The sequence below is a fragment of the Oncorhynchus mykiss genome, chromosome 15 (assembly GCF_013265735.2).
Source record: "Oncorhynchus mykiss isolate Arlee chromosome 15, USDA_OmykA_1.1, whole genome shotgun sequence".
NCBI classification, from domain to species: domain Eukaryota; kingdom Metazoa; phylum Chordata; class Actinopteri; order Salmoniformes; family Salmonidae; genus Oncorhynchus; species Oncorhynchus mykiss.
In genome coordinates this window covers 68,804,119-68,823,866 of record NC_048579.1, presented here as the reverse complement: position 1 = coordinate 68,823,866, position 19,748 = coordinate 68,804,119, and the positions used below count along the sequence as shown (strand labels likewise).

At 44.8% G+C, this 19,748-nt stretch overlaps 1 protein-coding gene across 2 annotated transcripts in view; it reads right to left on the bottom strand.

The window, feature by feature from the left end:
- Positions 1-19,748, bottom strand: part of LOC110506716 (plexin-A4) — a 488,023-nt gene that overhangs the window by 62,797 nt on the left and 405,478 nt on the right. For both annotated transcript variants that reach the window (XM_036945082.1, XM_036945083.1), the window contains exons 20-22: positions 18,619-18,853; positions 16,530-16,672; positions 2,786-3,054 (exon numbers count right to left, since the gene is read on the bottom strand). In XM_036945082.1, the coding sequence (XP_036800977.1) occupies positions 2,786-3,054; positions 16,530-16,672; positions 18,619-18,853 (647 nt within the window). The remainder of the gene's footprint in view (positions 1-2,785; positions 3,055-16,529; positions 16,673-18,618; positions 18,854-19,748) is intronic.

Sequence of the window (19,748 nt, the reverse complement as noted above, 5' to 3'; positions counted from 1 at the left end):
GTTCCAGCAGCTAGCCCCTCTAGTTTGACAGTGTTCCAGCAGCTAGCCCCTCTAGTCTGATAGTGTTCCAGCAGCTAGCCCCTCTAGTCTGGCAGTGTTACAGCAGCTAGCCCCTCTAGTTTGACAGTGTTCCAGCAGCTAGCCCCTCTAGTCTGATAGTGTTCCAGCAGCTAGCCCCTCTAGTCTGGTAGTGTTCCAGCAGCTAGCCCCTCTAGTCTGACAGTGTTCCAGCAGCTAGCCCCTCTAGTCTGACAGTGTTCCAGCAGCTAGCCCCTCTAGTCTGATAGTGTTCCAGCAGCTAGCCCCTCTAGTCTGACAGTGTTCCAGCAGCTAGCCCCTCTAGTCTGACAGTGTTCCAGCAGCTAGCCCCTCTAGTCTGACAGTGTTCCAGCAGCTAGCCCCTCTAGTCTGACAGTGTTCCAGCAGCTAGCCCCTCTAGTCTGACAGTGTTCCAGCAGCTAGCCCCTCTAGTCTGATAGTGTTCCACCAGATAGCCCCTCTAGTCTGACAGTGTTCCAGCAGCTAGCCCCTCTAGTTTGGTAGTGTTCCAGCAGCTAGCCCCTCTAGTCTGACAGTGTTCCAGCAGCTAGCCCCTCTAGTCTGACAGTGTTCCAGCAGCTAGCCCCTCTAGTCTGACAGTGTTCCAGCAGCTAGCCCCTCTAGTCTGACAGTGTTCCAGCAGCTAGCCCCTCTAGTCTGACAGTGTTCCAGCAGCTAGCCCCTCTAGTCTGGTAGTGTTCCAGCAGATAGCCCCTCTAGTCTGACAGTGTTCCAGCAGCTAGCCCCTCTAGTCTGGTAGTGTTCCAGCAGCTAGCCCCTCTAGTCTGGTAGTTCCAGTATTGTTTTTACAGACTGTATTATACTGTAATATTTACTGTAGTGTTTTGCTGACATTAATGTATTTTTTACTATAGTGTTTTTGTTTTATTGTCTTTGACATAGGAGTGAGGGCTTTCGCCTTGAGGCAACCTACTGGACAAATACTTAAAGATCACATTTTCCACAACCTTTAGGTAGAGAGGACTGTGGTCTGAACAGAGAGTTCAGAGCTTCTGCTCTTTTCTATAACCTGTAGGGAACACAATATATGGTCTGTATTTGGCATGTAGGTTTCTCACTTATGGGTGGCACAAATTGGGATTTTGGGGAGGGGATTGGGCAGGTTATATGCAAATTAAATACACTAGTATTTGCATATATACTGTAGACATTACTCAAATATTTACTACAGTGTTTCTTTTCAGATAAAACTGTAGTATTTATTATAGTATTCTGCAGTATACTACAACATTCTATAGTAAGTACTATACACGATCAAGTGACACTACATCGTTTAGTATAATATTCTACACTATACTACAGAATTCTATAGTAAGTACTGTAGTATTGTTTCATTTGGGATTGAAGGAGTTTACTGCCTGGTAATGGCTCCGGAAGCTCTGGGTGCGATTAATCATGCCTTGCCCATACAGCATTAATCAAATGCCGCATCCAAGATGTCTCTGTTAAACGTCTCCTTCATGATGTGAATATGCGGTTCATTTTCTGACACAACGATACGCTCAATACGCTCCCATGTTAGTGAACAGCTAGCGAACAGAGGAATCTGTGTCTATCTTCATTGGGGAGGAGGATTTCGCCCGAGGGAGGACGGGAGGTTTGCATTTGAAATGAGGAAGATTAAATTCATTTACGATATGCCTATCAAATCATTGGGGAGGCTGACTGAGCAGTGAGCACCCTGAGCAAATGTGTGATACAACGACCACACGGACCATCGTCTTTTTCAAGGGTAACCGAGATGGTCACAACACCTCCAGCACCATATACGGTGGTGATATGGTGTTGAATTGAAGTGGTGGTACTGTGTATATGATACAGACTGACACACAGGGAAGTGCTGATTGAGCGGGGAGTAGCTAGGGCTTTTAACAATCCCATTTATTTTTCAAGTGAGGATTTTTACAGCTTTTTTTAATTGGATTCTCCGCTAATTAATGGTAATTATATTCTAATGATGTGCGTGTCAGAGTAGTACATGTTTCTGAGACAAAGTGATCATTTCAATGTCATTGAAGTTAATTCCACATGTCACCGCCATGAAACAGTGAATATGGAGCGATCAGGCGTGGCTGATCGGCTTGCTGCTTGACTAATACACTAATTCGACAAAGTCCAGTTTCAAAGGACGCATCCCAAATGGCACCCTATGGGCCCTGGCCAAAAGTACTGCACTATGTAGTAAATAAGGATTTTACCCTGTTCTTAGTTTTAGCATAAACCAGCCATTCTAGAGAGTTAGAGTTGGAGAAGAAGTACGAACATTGGTATTAATGATCAATTGAGAACGGCTTGGAGAGGGACAGCAAACCCACAGCCACAGTTGTCCATTACCACTGAGTGGAAATCTATGAGTGTTAATGTGTAGGATAAAGCTAATGCAACGTTGATGTTAACATTAGTCGGCTGTTCAGAGCTTAAATGCTTAAGAGCTCCGTGAGGGCCCAATCATTCACTCTGTCGCAGATAGAGAGAGAGAGAAAGAGAGCGAGAGAAGAGAGTGATGAAGAGAGCGCGAGAAAGAGAGCAAGAGAAGAGAGTGATGAAGAGAGATAGAGAAGTGTGTGTGTGAGTTTGTGCAGGTGTTCTGTAGAAGTGAAGTCACTCACCCCTCTCCCCAGACACAGAGAGGTGAGGACAGAGCCAAGGCCTTTGTCTTAATGAGGCCAGAGATGGCCCACGAGAGTCACACACACACACACACACTTCTCCCCTCTCCCCTCACCTTCGGAGCAGCAGCTTGGGGTGGTTCTTGCTCTCCAGGTTGCGGTCGATGAGGTCAGAGAGCAGGTGCTTGAGGACATCGGTGGCGTACTCCAGTTTACTCTGCAGCATTGTCATGATGAGCGAGGCCACGTTGCCGCGGTCGCGCATGGAGAAGCCGCGCTGCGACTCGAGCGTGCGGATGAATGAGAGCAGGAAGACCTTGTTGTTGATGAGCTGGCCGAACAGCTTCAGGCCCTTCTCCACCTGCTCCTGTCTGTAGCCCGGCACCTGGGAGACAGGGAGGAGAAGAAGAGAGGAAAGGGAGGAGAGACGGATACGCTTAGATGACAATTTATTTATTTAACTAGGCAAGTCAGTTAAGAACAAATTCTTATTTTCAATGACAGCCTAGGAACAGTGGGTTAACTGCCTTGTTCAGGGGCAGAATGACAGATTTTTACCTTGTCAGCACGGGGAGTCCAACGCTCTAACCACTAACATGCCGCCCCGTCAGAGGTCACACTTGTCTCAGATACAGAGACTGTTTGGGGTCAAGGTTTGGGGTCAGTCATGCATGCATACATTTTACACATGGGTGGCCCGGGGAATGGAATCCACTACTCTGGCCTTACAAACACCACGCTCTACCAACTGAGATACAAAGGACCACATGGTCATGCCAAACGCCTGGCCCAAGTCATGGGTGTAACATAACATCACAACATCCCTCGTCTTTAGAGTAACATGAACCCAACACTAGAGGAATCAGACATCACTACATCCCTAGTCACTAGAGTAACATGAACCCAACACTAGAGGAATCAGACATCACTACATCCCTCGTCATTAGAGTAACATGAACCCAACACTAGAGGAATCAGACATCCAGGGATAGACTATAGACTCTGACTGACTGTGGGGAATAACTCATTCCATGGCCTTGGCATCTCCCATTCCAGCCAAATCCATTATCACTCCACTGGCTCAATTCAAATCAAATCAAATTTTACCTGTCACATACACATGGTTAGCAGATGTTAATGCGAGTGTAGTGAAATGCTTGTGCTTCTAGTTCCGACAACGCAGTAATAACCAACCTAGCTGTTAAGACCTGGTTCTCTCAAATGACAGTCTGTTAAGACCTGGTTCTCTCAAATGACAGTCTGTTAAGACCTGGTTCTCTCAAATGACAGTCTGTTAAGACCTGGTTCTCTCAAATGACAGTCTGTTAAGACCTGGTTCTCTCAAATGACAGTCTGTTAAGACCTGGTTCTCTCAAATGACAGTCTGTTAAGACCTGGTTCTCTCAAATGACAGTCTGTTTAGCCCTGGTTCTCTCAAATGACAGTCTGTTAAGACCTGGTTCTCTCAAATGACAGTCTGTTAAGACCTGGTTCTCTCAAATGACAGTCTGTTTAGCCCTGGTTCTCTCAAATGACAGTCTGTTTAACCCTGGTTCTCTCAAATGACAGTCTGTTAAGACCTGGTTCTCTCAAATGACAGTCTGTTAAGACCTGGTTCTCTCAAATGACAGTCTGTTTAACCCTGGTTCTCTCAAATGACAGTCTGTTTAACCTTGGTTCTCTCAAATGACAGTCTGTTAAGACCTGGTTCTCTCAAATGACTGTGTGTGCTAATGATTACAGCCTGGAATGTGGGCATGGGAGGATATCTGGGAGAGTCAGCATGGGAGGATATCTGGGAGAGTCAGCATGGGAGGATATCTGGGAGAGTCAGCATGGGAGGATATCTGGGAGAGTCAGCATGGGAGGATATCTGGGAGAGTCGGCATGGGAGGATATCTGGGAGAGTCGGCATGGGAGGATATCTGGGAGAGTCAGCATGGGAGGATATCTGGGAGAGTCAGCATGGGAGGATATCTGGGAGAGTCAGCATGGGAGGATATCTGGGAGAGTCAGCATGGGAGGATATCTGGGAGAGTCAGCATGGGACGATATCTGGGAGAGTCAGCATGGGAGGATATCTGGGAGAGTCAGCATGGGAGGATATCTGGGAGAGTCAGCATGGGAGGATATCTGGGAGAGTCGGCATGGGAGGATATCTGGGAGAGTCGGCATGGGAGGATATATCTGGGAGAGTCGGCATGGGAGGATATCTGGGAGAGTCAGCATGGGAGGATATCTGGGAGAGTCGGCATGGGAGGATATCTGGGAGAGTCGGCATGGGAGGATATCTGGGAGAGCGAGGAGTTCTGCACCTTTTGAAGGTGGAGTCATTTGAACTAAGTCTTTTGAGAGCCCTGCTTATTTCTTTGACTCCACAATATGAACGTTGTTCCCAGGCAAAGCTGACGCAAGATGAAAGCAGCGTGTGTGGTGTATTCCCCTCCACGGGCGGAAATTGTCCCCGCGCCGTTTACGCTAGTCTAGTCAGTCGGCGTGCGATTTCCCGTTTTCATAAATTGCACCTACAGAGATGACATTTTTTGATCTGTCAGGATCGATTGGAGAGAGCAACGGTCTCTCTATGCGACGCGTCTGTCAGGGAGCACAAGTTTCCTCGCTGTCGCTTTCCATGAGGACACAGTCATCTGCAGTTCACACTGTGCAAGAGTTATTGTTAAACCCTAGTCTATTTCATAACGTCTGACATTACTGGCTTAGTTAAATAAAGGTTCAATAAAACATGTATAAAAAGGAGCAGAGAGACAGAGAGAGAAAGAGAGACAGAGAGAGAAAGAGGGAGAGAGGGAAACAGTGGAGATTTGTTGAGATGTACCATGAGACAGTCCTATTCAACATCCCACTGTATCCCCATAATTAAACAGCCTTATTCAACATCCCACTGTATCCCCATAATCAAACGGTCCTATTCAACATCCCACTGTATCCCCATAATCAAACGGTCCTATTCAACATCCCACTGTAGCCCCATAATCAAACAGCCTTATTCAACATCCCACTGTATCCCCATAATCAAACAGCCCTATTCAACATCCCACTGTATCCCCATAATCAAACGGTCCTATTCAACATCCCACTGTATCCCCATAATCAAATGGTCCTATTCAACATCCCACTGTATCCCCATAATCAAACAGCCCTATTCAACATCCCACTGTATCCCCATAATCAAACAGCCCTATTCAACATCCCACTGTATCCCCATAATCAAACAGCCTTATTCAACATCCCACTGTATCCCCATAATCAAACAGCCCTATTCAACATCCCACTGTAGCCCCATAATCAAACAACCCTATTCAACATCCCACTGTAGCCCCATAATCAAACAGCCTTATTCAACATCCCACTGTATCCCCATAATCAAACGGTCCTATTCAACATCCCACTGTATCCCCATAATAAAAACAACAGCCCTATTCAACATCCCACTGTATCCCCATAATAAAAACAACGGTCCTATTCAACATCCCACTGTAGCCCCATAATAAAAACAACGGTCCTATTCAACATCCCACTGTAGCCCAATAATCAAACAGCCCTATTCAACATCCCACTGTATCCCCATAATCAAACAGCCCTATTCAACATCCCACTGTAGCCCCATAATCAAACAACCCTATTCAACATCCCACTGTATCCCCATAATAAAAACAACAGCCCTATTCAACATCCCACTGTAGCCCAATAATCAAACAGCCCTATTCAACATCCCACTGTATCCCCATAATAAAAACAACGGTCCTATTCAACATCCCACTGTAGCCCCATAATCAAACGGTCCTATTCAACATCCCACTGTATCCCCATAATAAAAACAACAGCCCTATTCAACATCCCACTGTATCCCCATAATCAAATGGTCCTATTCAACATCCCACTGTAGCCCCATAATCAAACGGTCCTATTCAACATCCCACTGTATCCCCATAATCAAACAGCCTTATTCAACATCCCACTGTATCCCCATAATAAAACGGTCCTATTCAACATCCCACTGTATCCCCATAATCAAACGGTCCTATTCAACATCCCACTGTATCCCCATAATCAAACAGCCCTATTCAACATCCCACTGTATCCCCATAATCAAACAGCCCTATTCAACATCCCACTGTATCCCCATAATCAAACAGCCTTATTCAACATCCCACTGTATCCCCATAATCAAACAGCCTTATTCAACATCCCACTGTATCCCCATAATCAAACAGCCCTATTCAACATCCCACTGTATCCCCATAATCAAACAACCTTATTCAACATCCCACTGTATCCCCATAATCAAACAACCCTATTCAACATCCCACTGTATCCCCATAATCAAACAGCCTTATTCAACATCCCACTGTATCCCCATAATCAAACAGCCCTATTCAACATCCCACTGTAGCCCCATAATCAAACAACCCTATTCAACATCCCACTGTATCCCCATAATCAAACAACAGCCCTATTCAACATCCCACTGTATCCCCATAATAAAAACAACGGTCCTATTCAACATCCCACTGTAGCCCCATAATCAAACGGTCCTATTCAACATCCCACTGTATCCCCATAATAAAAACAACAGCCCTATTCAACATCCCACTGTATCCCCATAATCAAATGGTCCTATTCAACATCCCACTGTAGCCCCATAATCAAACGGTCCTATTCAACATCCCACTGTATCCCCATAATCAAACAGCCTTATTCAACATCCCACTGTATCCCCATAATCAAACAGCCCTATTCAACATCCCACTGTATCCCCATAATCAAACGGTCCTATTCAACATCCCACTGTAGCCCATAATCAAACAGCCCTATTCAACATTCCACTGTATCCCCATAATCAAACAGCCTTATTCAACATCCCAATGTAGCCCCATAATCAAACAGCCCTATTCAACATCCCACTGTATCCCCATAATCAAACAGCCCTATTCAACATCCCACTGTAGCCCCATATTCAAACAGCCTTATTCAACATCCCACTGTATCCCCATAATCAAACAGCCCTATTCAACATCCCACTGTATCCCCATAATCAAACAGCCCTATTCAACATCCCACTGTATCCCCATAATCAAACGGTCCTATTCAACATCCCACTGTAGCCCCATAATCAAACAACAGCCTTATTCAACATCCCACTGTAGCCCCATAATTAAACAGCCTTATTCAACATCCCACTGTATCCCCATAATCAAACGGTCCTATTCAACATCCCACTGTATCCCCATAATTAAACAGCCCTATTCAACATCCCACTGAAGCCCCATAATCAAACAGCCCTATTCAACATCCCACTGTAGCCCCATAATTAAACAACAGCCCTATTCAACATCCCACTGTATCCCCATAATCAAACAGCCCTATTCAACATCCCACTGTAGCCCCATAATTAAACAACAGCCCTATTCAACATCCCACTGTAGCCCCATAATTAAACAACAGCCCTATTCAACATCCCACTGTAGCCCAATAATCAAACAGCCTTATTCAACATCCCACTGTAGCCCCATAATCAAACAGCCCTATTCAACATCCCACTGTATCCCCATAATCAAACGGTCCTATTCAACATCCCACTGTAGCCCCATAATCAAACGGTCCTATTCAACATCCCACTGTATCCCCATAATCAAACAGCCCTATTCAACATCCCACTGTATCGCCATAATCAAACAGCCCTATTCAACATCCCACTGTATCCCCATAATCAAACAGCCTTATTCAACATCCCACTGTATCCCCATAATCAAACAGCCCTATTCAACATCCCACTGTATCCCCATAATCAAACAGCCCTATTCAACATCCCACTGTATCCCCATAATCAAACAGCCTTATTCAACATCCCACTGTATCCCCATAATCAAACAGCCCTATTCAACATCCCACTGTATCCCCATAATCAAACAGCCTTATTCAACATCCCACTGTATCCCCATAATCAAACAGCCTTATTCAACATCCCACTGTAGCCCCATAATCAAACAGCCCTATTCAACATCCCACTGTATCCCCATAATCAAACGGTCCTATTCAACATCCCACTGTATCCCCATAATCAAACGGTCCTATTCAACATCCCACTGTAGCCCCATAATCAAACAGCCCTATTCAACATCCCACTGTATCCCCATAATCAAACAGCCCTATTCAACATCCCACTGTATCCCCATAATCAAACAGCCTTATTCAACATCCCACTGTAGCCCCATAATCAAACAGCCCTATTCAACATCCCACTGTATCCCCATAATCAAACGGTCCTATTCAACATCCCACTGTATCCCCATAATCAAACGGTCCTATTCAACATCCCACTGTAGCCCCATAATCAAACAGCCCTATTTAACATCCCACTGTATCCCCATAATCAAACAGCCTTATTCAACATCCCACTGTATCCCCATAATCAAACAGCCCTATTCAACATCCTACTGTATCCCCATAATCAAACAGCCCTATTCAACATCCCACTGTAGCCCCATAATCAAACAGCCCTATTCAACATCCCACTGTAGCCCCATAATTAAACAACAGCCCTATTCAACATCCCACTGTATCCCCATAATCAAACAGCCCTATTCAACATCCCACTGTATCCCCATAATCAAACAGCCCTATTCAACATCCCACTGTAGCCCCATAATCAAACAACAGCCTTATTCAACATCCCACTGTAGCCCCATAATCAAACGGTCCTATTCAACATCCTACTGTATCCCCATAATCAAACGGTCCTATTCAACATCCCACTGTAGCCCCATAATCAAACAACCCTATTCAACATCCCACTGTATCCCCATAATCAAACAATAGCCATATTCAACATCGCACTGTATCCCCATAATAAAAACAACGGTCCTATTCAACATCCCACTGTAGCCCCATAATCAAACGGTCCTATTCAACATCCCACTGTATCCCCATAATAAAAACAACAGCCCTATTCAACATCCCACTGTATCCCCATAATCAAATGGTCCTATTCAACATCCCACTGTAGCCCCATAATCAAACGGTCCTATTCAACATCCCACTGTATCCCCATAATCAAACGGTCCTATTCAACATCCCACTGTAGCCCCATAATCAAACAGCCCTATTCAACATCCCACTATATCCCCATAATCAAACAGCCCTATTCAACATCCCACTGTATCCCCATAATCAAACAGCCTTATTCAACATCCCACTGTAGCCCCATAATCAAACAGCCCTATTCAACATCCCACTGTATCCCCATAATCAAACGGTCCTATTCAACATCCCACTGTATCCCCATAATCAAACGGTCCTATTCAACATCCCACTGTAGCCCCATAATCAAACAGCCCTATTCAACATCCCACTGTATCCCCATAATCAAACAGCCTTATTCAACATCCCACTGTATCCCCATAATCAAACAGCCCTATTCAACATCCCACTGTATCCCCATAATCAAACAGCCCTATTCAACATCCCACTGTAGCCCCATAATCAAACAGCCCTATTCAACATCCCACTGTAGCCCCATAATTAAACAACAGCCCTATTCAACATCCCACTGTATCCCCATAATCAAACAGCCCTATTCAACATCCCACTGTATCCCCATAATCAAACAGCCCTATTCAACATCCCACTGTAGCCCCATAATCAAACAACAACCCTATTCAACATCCCACTGTAGCCCCATAATCAAACAACAGCCTTATTCAACATCCCACTGTAGCCCCATAATCAAACGGTCCTATTCAACATCCCACTGTATCCCCATAATCAAACAGCCCTATTCAACATCCCACTGTATCCCCATAATCAAACAGCCCTATTCAACATCCCACTGTAGCCCCATAATCAAACAGCCTTATTCAACATCCCACTGTAGCCCCATAATCAAACAGCCCTATTCAACATCCCACTGTATCCCCATAATCAAACGGTCCTATTCAACATCCCACTGTATCCCCATAATCAAACGGTCCTATTCAACATCCCACAGTAGCCCCATAATCAAACAGCCCTATTCAACATCCCACTGTATCCCCATAATCAAACAGCCCTATTCAACATCCCACAGTATCCCCATAATCAAACCACCTTATTCAACATCCCACTGTAGCCCCATAATCAAACAGCCCTATTCAACATCCCACTGTATCCCCATAATCAAACGGTCCTATTCAACATCCCACTGTATCCCCATAATCAAACGGTCCTATTCAACATCCCACTGTAGCCCCATAATCAAACAGCCCTATTCAACATCCCACTGTATCCCCATAATCAAACAGCCTTATTCAACATCCCACTGTATCCCCATAATCAAACAGCCCTATTCAACATCCCACTGTATCCCCATAATCAAACAGCCCTATTCAACATCCCACTGTAGCCCCATAATCAAACGGTCCTATTCAACATCCCACTGTATCCCCATAATCAAACGGTCCTATTCAACATCCCACTGTAGCCCCATAATCAAACAACAGCCTTATTCAACATCCCACTGTATCCCCATAATCAAACAGCCCTATTCAACATCCCACTGTATCCCCATAATCAAACAGCCTTATTCAACATCCCACTGTATCCCCATAATCAAACAGCCCTATTCAACATCCCACTGTATCCCCATAATCAAACAGCCCTATTCAACATCCCACTGTAGCCCCATAATTAAACAGCCCTATTCAACATCCCACTGTAGCCCCATAATTAAACAACAGCCCTATTCAACATCCCACTGTATCCCCATAATCAAACAGCCCTATTCAACATCCCACTGTATCCCCATAATCAAACAGCCCTATTCAACATCCCACTGTATCCCCATAATCAAACGGTCCTATTCAACATCCCACTGTAGCCCCATAATCAAACGGTCCTATTCAACATCCCACTGTATCCCCATAATCAAACAGCCCTATTCAACATCCCACTGTATCCCCATAATCAAACAGCCCTATTCAACATCCCACTGTAGCCCCATAATCAAACAGCCTTATTCAACATCCCACTGTAGCCCCATAATCAAACAGCCCTATTCAACATCCCACTGTAGCCCCATAATCAAACAGCCATCCCTATTCAACATCCCACTGTAGCCCCATAATCAAACGGTCCTATTCAACATCCCACTGTATCCCCATAATCAAACAGCCCTATTCAACATCCCACTGTATCCCCATAATCAAACAGCCCTATTCAACATCCCACTGTAGCCCCATAATCAAACAGCCTTATTCAACATCCCACTGTAGCCCCATAATCAAACAGCCCTATTCAACATCCCACTGTAGCCCCATAATCAAACAGCCCTATTCAACATCCCACTGTATCCCCATAATCAAACAGCCCTATTCAACATCCCACTGTATCCCCATAATCAAACAGCCTTATTCAACATCCCACTGTAGCCCCATAATCAAACAGCCCTATTCAACATCCCACTGTATCCCCATAATCAAACGGTCCTATTCAACATCCCACTGTATCCCCATAATCAAACGGTCCTATTCAACATCCCACTGTAGCCCCATAATCAAACAGCCCTATTCAACATCCCACTGTATCCCCATAATCAAACAGCCTTATTCAACATCCCACTGTAGCCCCATAATCAAACAGCCCTATTCAACATCCCACTGTATCCCCATAATCAAACAGCCCTATTCAACATCCCACTGTAGCCCCATAATCAAACAGCCCTATTCAACATCCCACTGTAGCCCCATAATTAAACAACAGCCCTATTCAACATCCCACTGTATCCCCATAATCAAACAGCCCTATTCAACATCCCACTGTATCCCCATAATCAAACAGCCCTATTCAACATCCCACTGTAGCCCCATAATCAAACAGCCCTATTCAACATCCCACTGTATCCCCATAATCAAACAGCCCTATTCAACATCCCACTGTATCCCCATAATCAAACAGCCCTATTCAACATCCCACTGTAGCCCCATAATCAAACAGCCCTATTCAACATCCCACTGTAGCCCCATAATTAAACAACAGCCTTATTCAACATCCCACTGTAGCCCCATAATCAAACAGCCCTATTCAACATCCCACTGTATCCCCATAATCAAACAGCCCTTTTCAACATCCCACTGTAGCCCCATAATCAAACAGCCCTATTCAACATCCCACTGTAGCCCCATAATCAAACAGCCCTATTCAACATCCCACTGTATCCCCATAATCAAACAGCCCTATTCAACATCCCACTGTAGCCCCATAATCAAACAGCCCTATTCAACATCCCACTGTATCCCCATAATCAAACGGTCCTATTCAACATCCCACTGTAGCCCCATAATTAAACAGCCCTATTCAACATCCCACTGTAGCCCCATAATCAAACAGCCCTATTCAACATCCCACTGTAGCCCCATAATCAAACGGTCCTATTCAACATCCCACTGTATCCCCATAATCAAACGGTCCTATTCAACATCCCACTGTAGCCCCATAATTAAACAGCCTTATTCAACATCCCACTGTAGCCCCATAATTAAACAACAGCCTTATTCAACATCCCACTGTATCCCCATAATCAAACAGCCCTATTCAACATCCCACTGTATCCCCATAATCAACGGTCCTATTCAACATCCCACTGTATCCCCATAATCAAACGGTCCTATTCAACATCCCACTGTATCCCCATAATCAAACGGTCCTATTCAACATCCCACTGTAGCCCCATAATTAAACAGCCTTATTCAACATCCCACTGTATCCCCATAATCAAACGGTCCTATTCAACATCCCACTGTAGCCCCATAATCAAACGGTCCTATTCAACATCCCACTGTAGCCCCATAATTAAACAGCCTTATTCAACATCCCACTGTATCCCCATAATCAAACGGTCCTATTCAACATCCCACTGTAGCCCCATAATCAAACAGCCTTATTCAACATCCCACTGTATCCCCATAATCAAACGGTCCTATTCAACATCCCACTGTATCCCCATAATTAAACAGCCTTATTCAACATCCCACTGTATCCCCATAATTAAACAGCCTTATTCAACATCCCACTGTATCCCCATAATTAAACAGCCTTATTCAACATCCCACTGTATCCCCATAATCAAACAGCCTTATTCAACATCCCACTGTATCCCCATAATCAAACAGCCCTATTCAACATCCCACTGTATCCCCATAATCAAACAGCCCTATTCAACATCCCACTGTATCCCCATAATCAAACAGCCCTATTCAACATCCCACTGTATCCCCATAATCAAACAGCCCTATTCAACATCCCACTGTAGCCCCATAATCAAACAGCCCTATTCAACATCCCACTGTATCCCCATAATCAACGGTCCTATTCAACATCCCACTGTATCCCCATAATCAAACGGTCCTATTCAACATCCCACTGTAGCCCCATAATCAAACAGCCCTATTCAACATCCCACTGTATCCCCATAATCAAACAGCCCTATTCAACATCCCACTGTATCCCCATAATCAACGGTCCTATTCAACATCCCACTGTATCCCCATAATTAAACAGCCTTATTCAACATCCCACTGTATCCCCATAATTAAACAGCCTTATTCAACATCCCACTGTATCCCCATAATCAAATGGTCCTATTCAACATCCCACTGTAGCCCCATAATCAAACAGCCCTATTCAACATCCCACTGTATCCCCATAATCAAACAGCCTTATTCAACATCCCACTGTATCCCCATAATCAAACAGCCCTATTCAACATCCCACTGTATCCCCATAATCAAACAGCCTTATTCAACATCCCACTGTATCCCCATAATCAAACAGCCCTATTCAACATCCCACTGTATCCCCATAATCAAACAGCCCTATTCAACATCCCACTGTATCCCCATAATCAACGGTCCTATTCAACATCCCACTGTATCCCCATAATCAAACGGTCCTATTCAACATCCCACTGTATCCCCATAATAAAACAGCCCTATTCAACATCCCACTGTATCCCCATAATCAAACAGCCTTATTCAACATCCCACTGTATCCCCATAATCAAACAGCCCTATTCAACATCCCACTGTATCCCCATAATCAAACGGTCCTATTCAACATCCCACTGTAGCCCCATAATAAAACAGCCTTATTCAACATCCCACTGTATCCCCATAATCAAACAACCCTATTCAACATCCCACTGTAGCCCCATAATCAAACAGCCTTATTCAACATCCCACTGTATCCCCATAATCAAACGGTCCTATTCAACATCCCACTGTATCCCCATAATCAAACAGCCTTATTCAACATCCCACTGTATCCCCATAATCAAACAGCCCTATTCAACATCCCACTGTATCCCCATAATCAAACAGCCTTATTCAACATCCCACTGTATCCCCATAATCAAACAGCCCTATTCAACATCCCACTGTATCCCCATAATCAAACAGCCCTATTCAACATCCCACTGTATCCCCATAATCAAACAACCCTATTCAACATCCCACTGTATCCCCATAATAAAACAGCCCTATTCAACATCCCACTGTAGCCCCATAATTAAACAACAGCCCTATTCAACATCCCACTGTATCCCCATAATCAAACGGTCCTATTCAACATCCCACTGTATCCCCATAATCAAACGGTCCTATTCAACATCCCACTGTAGCCCCATAATTAAACAACAGCCCTATTCAACATCCCACTGTATCCCCATAATCAAACGGTCCTATTCAACATCCCACTGTATCCCCATAATCAAACGGTCCTATTCAACATCCCACTGTATCCCCATAATCAAACAACAGCCCTATTCAACATCCCACTGTATCCCCATAATCAAACAGCCTTATTCAACATCCCACTGTAGCCCCATAATCAAACGGCCCTATTCAACATCCCACCTACTGATTACTATCACAAAATCAGGAGAAAAGGTAGGCATCCATTTTCCATATTCTCTGAGGAAAAATACAATGTATATCTTCTTGAGATTTAACAGGTAGGCCTAGAGTCGTCGCTAATATTAGTACATTTGAGTCATTGAGACGTTAGCTCTAATCCTTTTATAAAGAGAGAGAGAGAGATTCAACCCAATCAAATTCACTCTACAAACTATGAATATGCACTGTTGGAGATTGCCCATCCACACTTTATTTGCTCCAAGCCCAATAAGGGCTATTTCCTGTATCATCTCCCACATCAATAACAATTAACCAGCTATCACCAGCCAGAGATGAGCCCACTGCTACTTTCATTAGGTTTCATTTCACATTAAACTCCCTCATATAACGGGACATTTATACCAATTAAAACATCATTAATTTTTCTTATAACGGGGAATTCTCATCAGGCACCCGCATGGTCGACTCTGAGCCTGTGAAATCGGTGCCTCGCAGCTAGAAGTTGTTCAATTATCACTGTCCATCACTGTTATTAGGGAATAAATAACTAGCTTGTCAGTTCAGAGTTGATGTGCTTTTCTCTCCGCTATACTTTTAATTTGTCCTCGACTCTGAGAAACAGTCTTGTCACATGTTGTTACCATTACTAACAAGAGATTTGACTGGACTACTGCGTCAAGCACTAATGAGAGACAGAGTTATTTGTTTACCGAGCGTGAGCACAAACAACGACAGCTTTAATTCTGCCCGTAACCCCACTGTGCCTTTCATTTGCTTTTATACTGTTGAATTAGAATGCATTGATGGAAACCACTTTGAGATATGCGTGTTTTTCTACGTCAGGGACTTAACGAGGAACAATGTTTAGGACCTAAACTGAAGTGAAATTCAGTCAGGCAGATGATAGGGCGGCCGTTGTGATATTTGGTCAGGCAGTTGACAGGGCAGCTCTTACCTCCAGGTCCCTGAGAACAGGGTGCTCCTCTATGCCAGGGAAGAGGACCCTCATGGTGTAGGCCCTGTAGTCCAGGAAGGGGATGCCCACTCCGTCCAGGTCACTGGTCAACTCATGGATGTCTGTCTGCAGCTCGGCAAAGGCTGAGGGGATAAACGGACAAACAGTCTCCTTAAAGGTAGAGTCAGCGACATGACGTATAGTTGAAGTCGGATGTACATACACCTTAGCCAAATACATTTAAACTCAGTTTTTCACAATTCCTGACATTTAATCGTAGTAAAAATCCCCTGTCTTAGGTCAGTTAGAATCACCACTTTATTTTAAGAATGTGAAATGTCATCATAATGGGGTCAAAAGTTTACATACACTCAATTAGTATTTGGTAGCATTGTCTTCAAATTGTTTAACTTGGGTCAAACGTTTTGGGTAGCCTTCCACAAGCTTCCCACAATAAGTTGGGTGAATTTTGGCCCATTCCTCCTGACAGAGCTGGTGTAACTGAGTCAGGTTTGTTGGCCTCCTTGCTCGCACAGGCTTTTTCAGTTCTGCCCACACATTTTCTATAGGATTGAGGTCAGGGCTTTGTGATGGCCACTCCAATACCTTGACTTTGTTGTCTTTGAGCCATTTTCCACAACTTTGGAAGTATGCTTGGGATCATTGTCCATATATCCACATACTTTTCCTACCTTATGATGTCATCTATTTTGTGAAGTGCACCAGCCCCTCCTGCAGCAAAGCACCCCCACAACATGATGCTGCCACCCCCGTGCTTCACGGTTGGGATGGTGTTCTTCGGCTTGCAAGCCTCCCCCTTTTTCCTCCAAACATAACAATGGTCATTATGGCCATTTTTGTTTCATCAGACCATAGGAAATTTCCCTAAAAAGTTCGATCTTTGTTCCCAATGTGCAGTTGCAAACCATAGTCTGGCTTCTTCCTTGCTGAGTGGCCTTTTAGGTTATGTCGATATAGGGCTAGTTTTACTGTGGATATAGATACTTTTGTACCTGTTTCCTCCAGCATCTTCACAAGGTGCTTTGCTGTTGTTCTGGGATTGATTTGCACTTTTCGCACCAAACTATGTTTATCTCTAGGAGACAGAATGTGTCTCCTTCCTGAACGGTATGACGGCTGCGTGGTCCCATAGTGTTTATACTTGCGTACTATTGTTTGTACAGATGAACCAGACTTGTGGAGGTCTACATTTTTTTTCCTGAGGTCTTGGCTGATTTCTTTTGATTTTCCCATGATGTCAAGCAAAGAGGCACTGAGTTTGAAGGTAGGCCTTGAAATATATCCACAGGTACACCTCCAATTGACTCAAATTATGTCAATTAGCTTATCAGAAGCTTCTAAAGCCATGACATAATTTTCTGGTATTTTCCGAGCTGTTTAAAGGCACAGCCAAGTTAGTGTATGTAAACTTCTGACCCACTGGAATTGTGATACAGTGAATTATAAGTGAATTAATCTGTCTGTAAACAATTGTTGGAAAAATTACTTGTGTCATGCACAAAGTAGATGTCCTAACCACCTTGCCAAAACTGTAGTTTGTTAACAAGAAATTTGTAGTGTGGTTGAAAAACGAGTTTTAATGACTCCAACCTAAGTGTATTTACACTTCCGACTTCAACTGTAGATACACAGAGTAAAGAGCATATTGGGTCAATTTCCGCAACAACTTAGAGCTTTGGAGCGTGAGGCTAAATTTCTCCACTGTTTCTGTCCCGTGGGTACCACGTTGTAACAGCGGGAGGTGAACCCGTGCACACGTGCAGATACTGTGTGAGAGCGATGTCTTGCATCTTGCCCATCACAAACTGTGGTGCTGCTCATGCAACGGCATTTCGCTGACTCTATTGACAGTGTTGGAAAAAGTACTCAATCATCATACTTGAGTAAAAGCAAAGATACCTTAATAAAAAATGACATCATTGACAAATGAAACGTGTGTTTATTGAGTACACCAGATCAGAGACAGTAGGGACGACCTGGGATTGTTCTCTTGATAAGTGTGTGAATTGGAATTTTACTTTTGGGTGTCATGGAAAATGTATGGAGTAAAAATAATGTGAATCCTTACCCTCTTTACACTCCAGGGCCACACGAGACTCTAGGTTGTCCATCTGCATCTGTAGCCTCTTCAGGGTGAGGTCGCTCTCGCGTGACTTGCGTTTATATGCAATGAGCACTATCACAATGAAGAGGATGAGCAGGGCACCGGCGCCGGCGATGCTGATGATGGCCGTGCTGCTCAGCGGACTGTCTGACGTGATGTGGACTACGCCCGGGGAGAACTCGATGCCGCCCACACGGGCCTGGGGAGGGAAAGACAGGGGAGAGGGGTTAGAGACAGGGGAGAGGGGGGAAAGACAGGGGTGAGGGGTTAGAGACAGGGGAGAGGGGGGAAAGGGGGGAGAGACAGGGGAGAGGGGTTAGAGACAGGGGAGAGGGGTTAGAGACAGGGGAGAGGGGGGAAAGACAGGGGAGAGGGGAGAGAGACAGGGGAGAGGGGCGAGAGACAGGGGAGAGGGGGGAAAGGGGGGAGAGACAGGGGAGAGAGGGTGAGAGGGGGAAAGGAGTGAAAGACAGGGGAGACAGTGGAGAGGGGGTGAGAGACAGGGGAGAGGGGGAAGAGACAGGGGAGAGGGGGAGAGAGAGGAGAGAGAGGAGAGAAGGGGTGGGAGACAGGGGAGAGGGGGAGAGACAGGGGAGAGGGGAGAGAGACAGGGGAGAGGGGGGAAAGGGGGGAGAGACAGGGAAGAGGGTTTAGAGACAGGAAAGAGGGGTTAGGGACAGGGGAAAGGGGAGAGAGACAAGGGAGAGGGGCGAGAGGGGGGACAGAGAGGGGAGAGGGGGTGAGAGACAGGGGAGAGGGGGGAAAGGGGGGAGAGACAGAGGAGAGGGGTTAGAGACAGGGGAGAGGGGTTAGAGACAGGGGAGAGGGGGGAGAGACAGGGGAGAGGGGTTAGAGAATCAGCGGGAATAAAATGCACCTTGAATTGGTTGGTCCACTGTTATAAACATGAATAAAACAGAGCAGAGAAAGAGACATATTGCCTTGATGTCTGTTTGTCTGTCTCTCTTTCTGTCTTGATTTTTGTCTGGCTCTATTTTACGGTAATGTGTCTGATAGCCTTTCTCTCTGACTATTTTACAGTAATACGTCTGGTAGCCTGTCTCTGTCTGGCTCTATTTTACGGTAATGCGTCT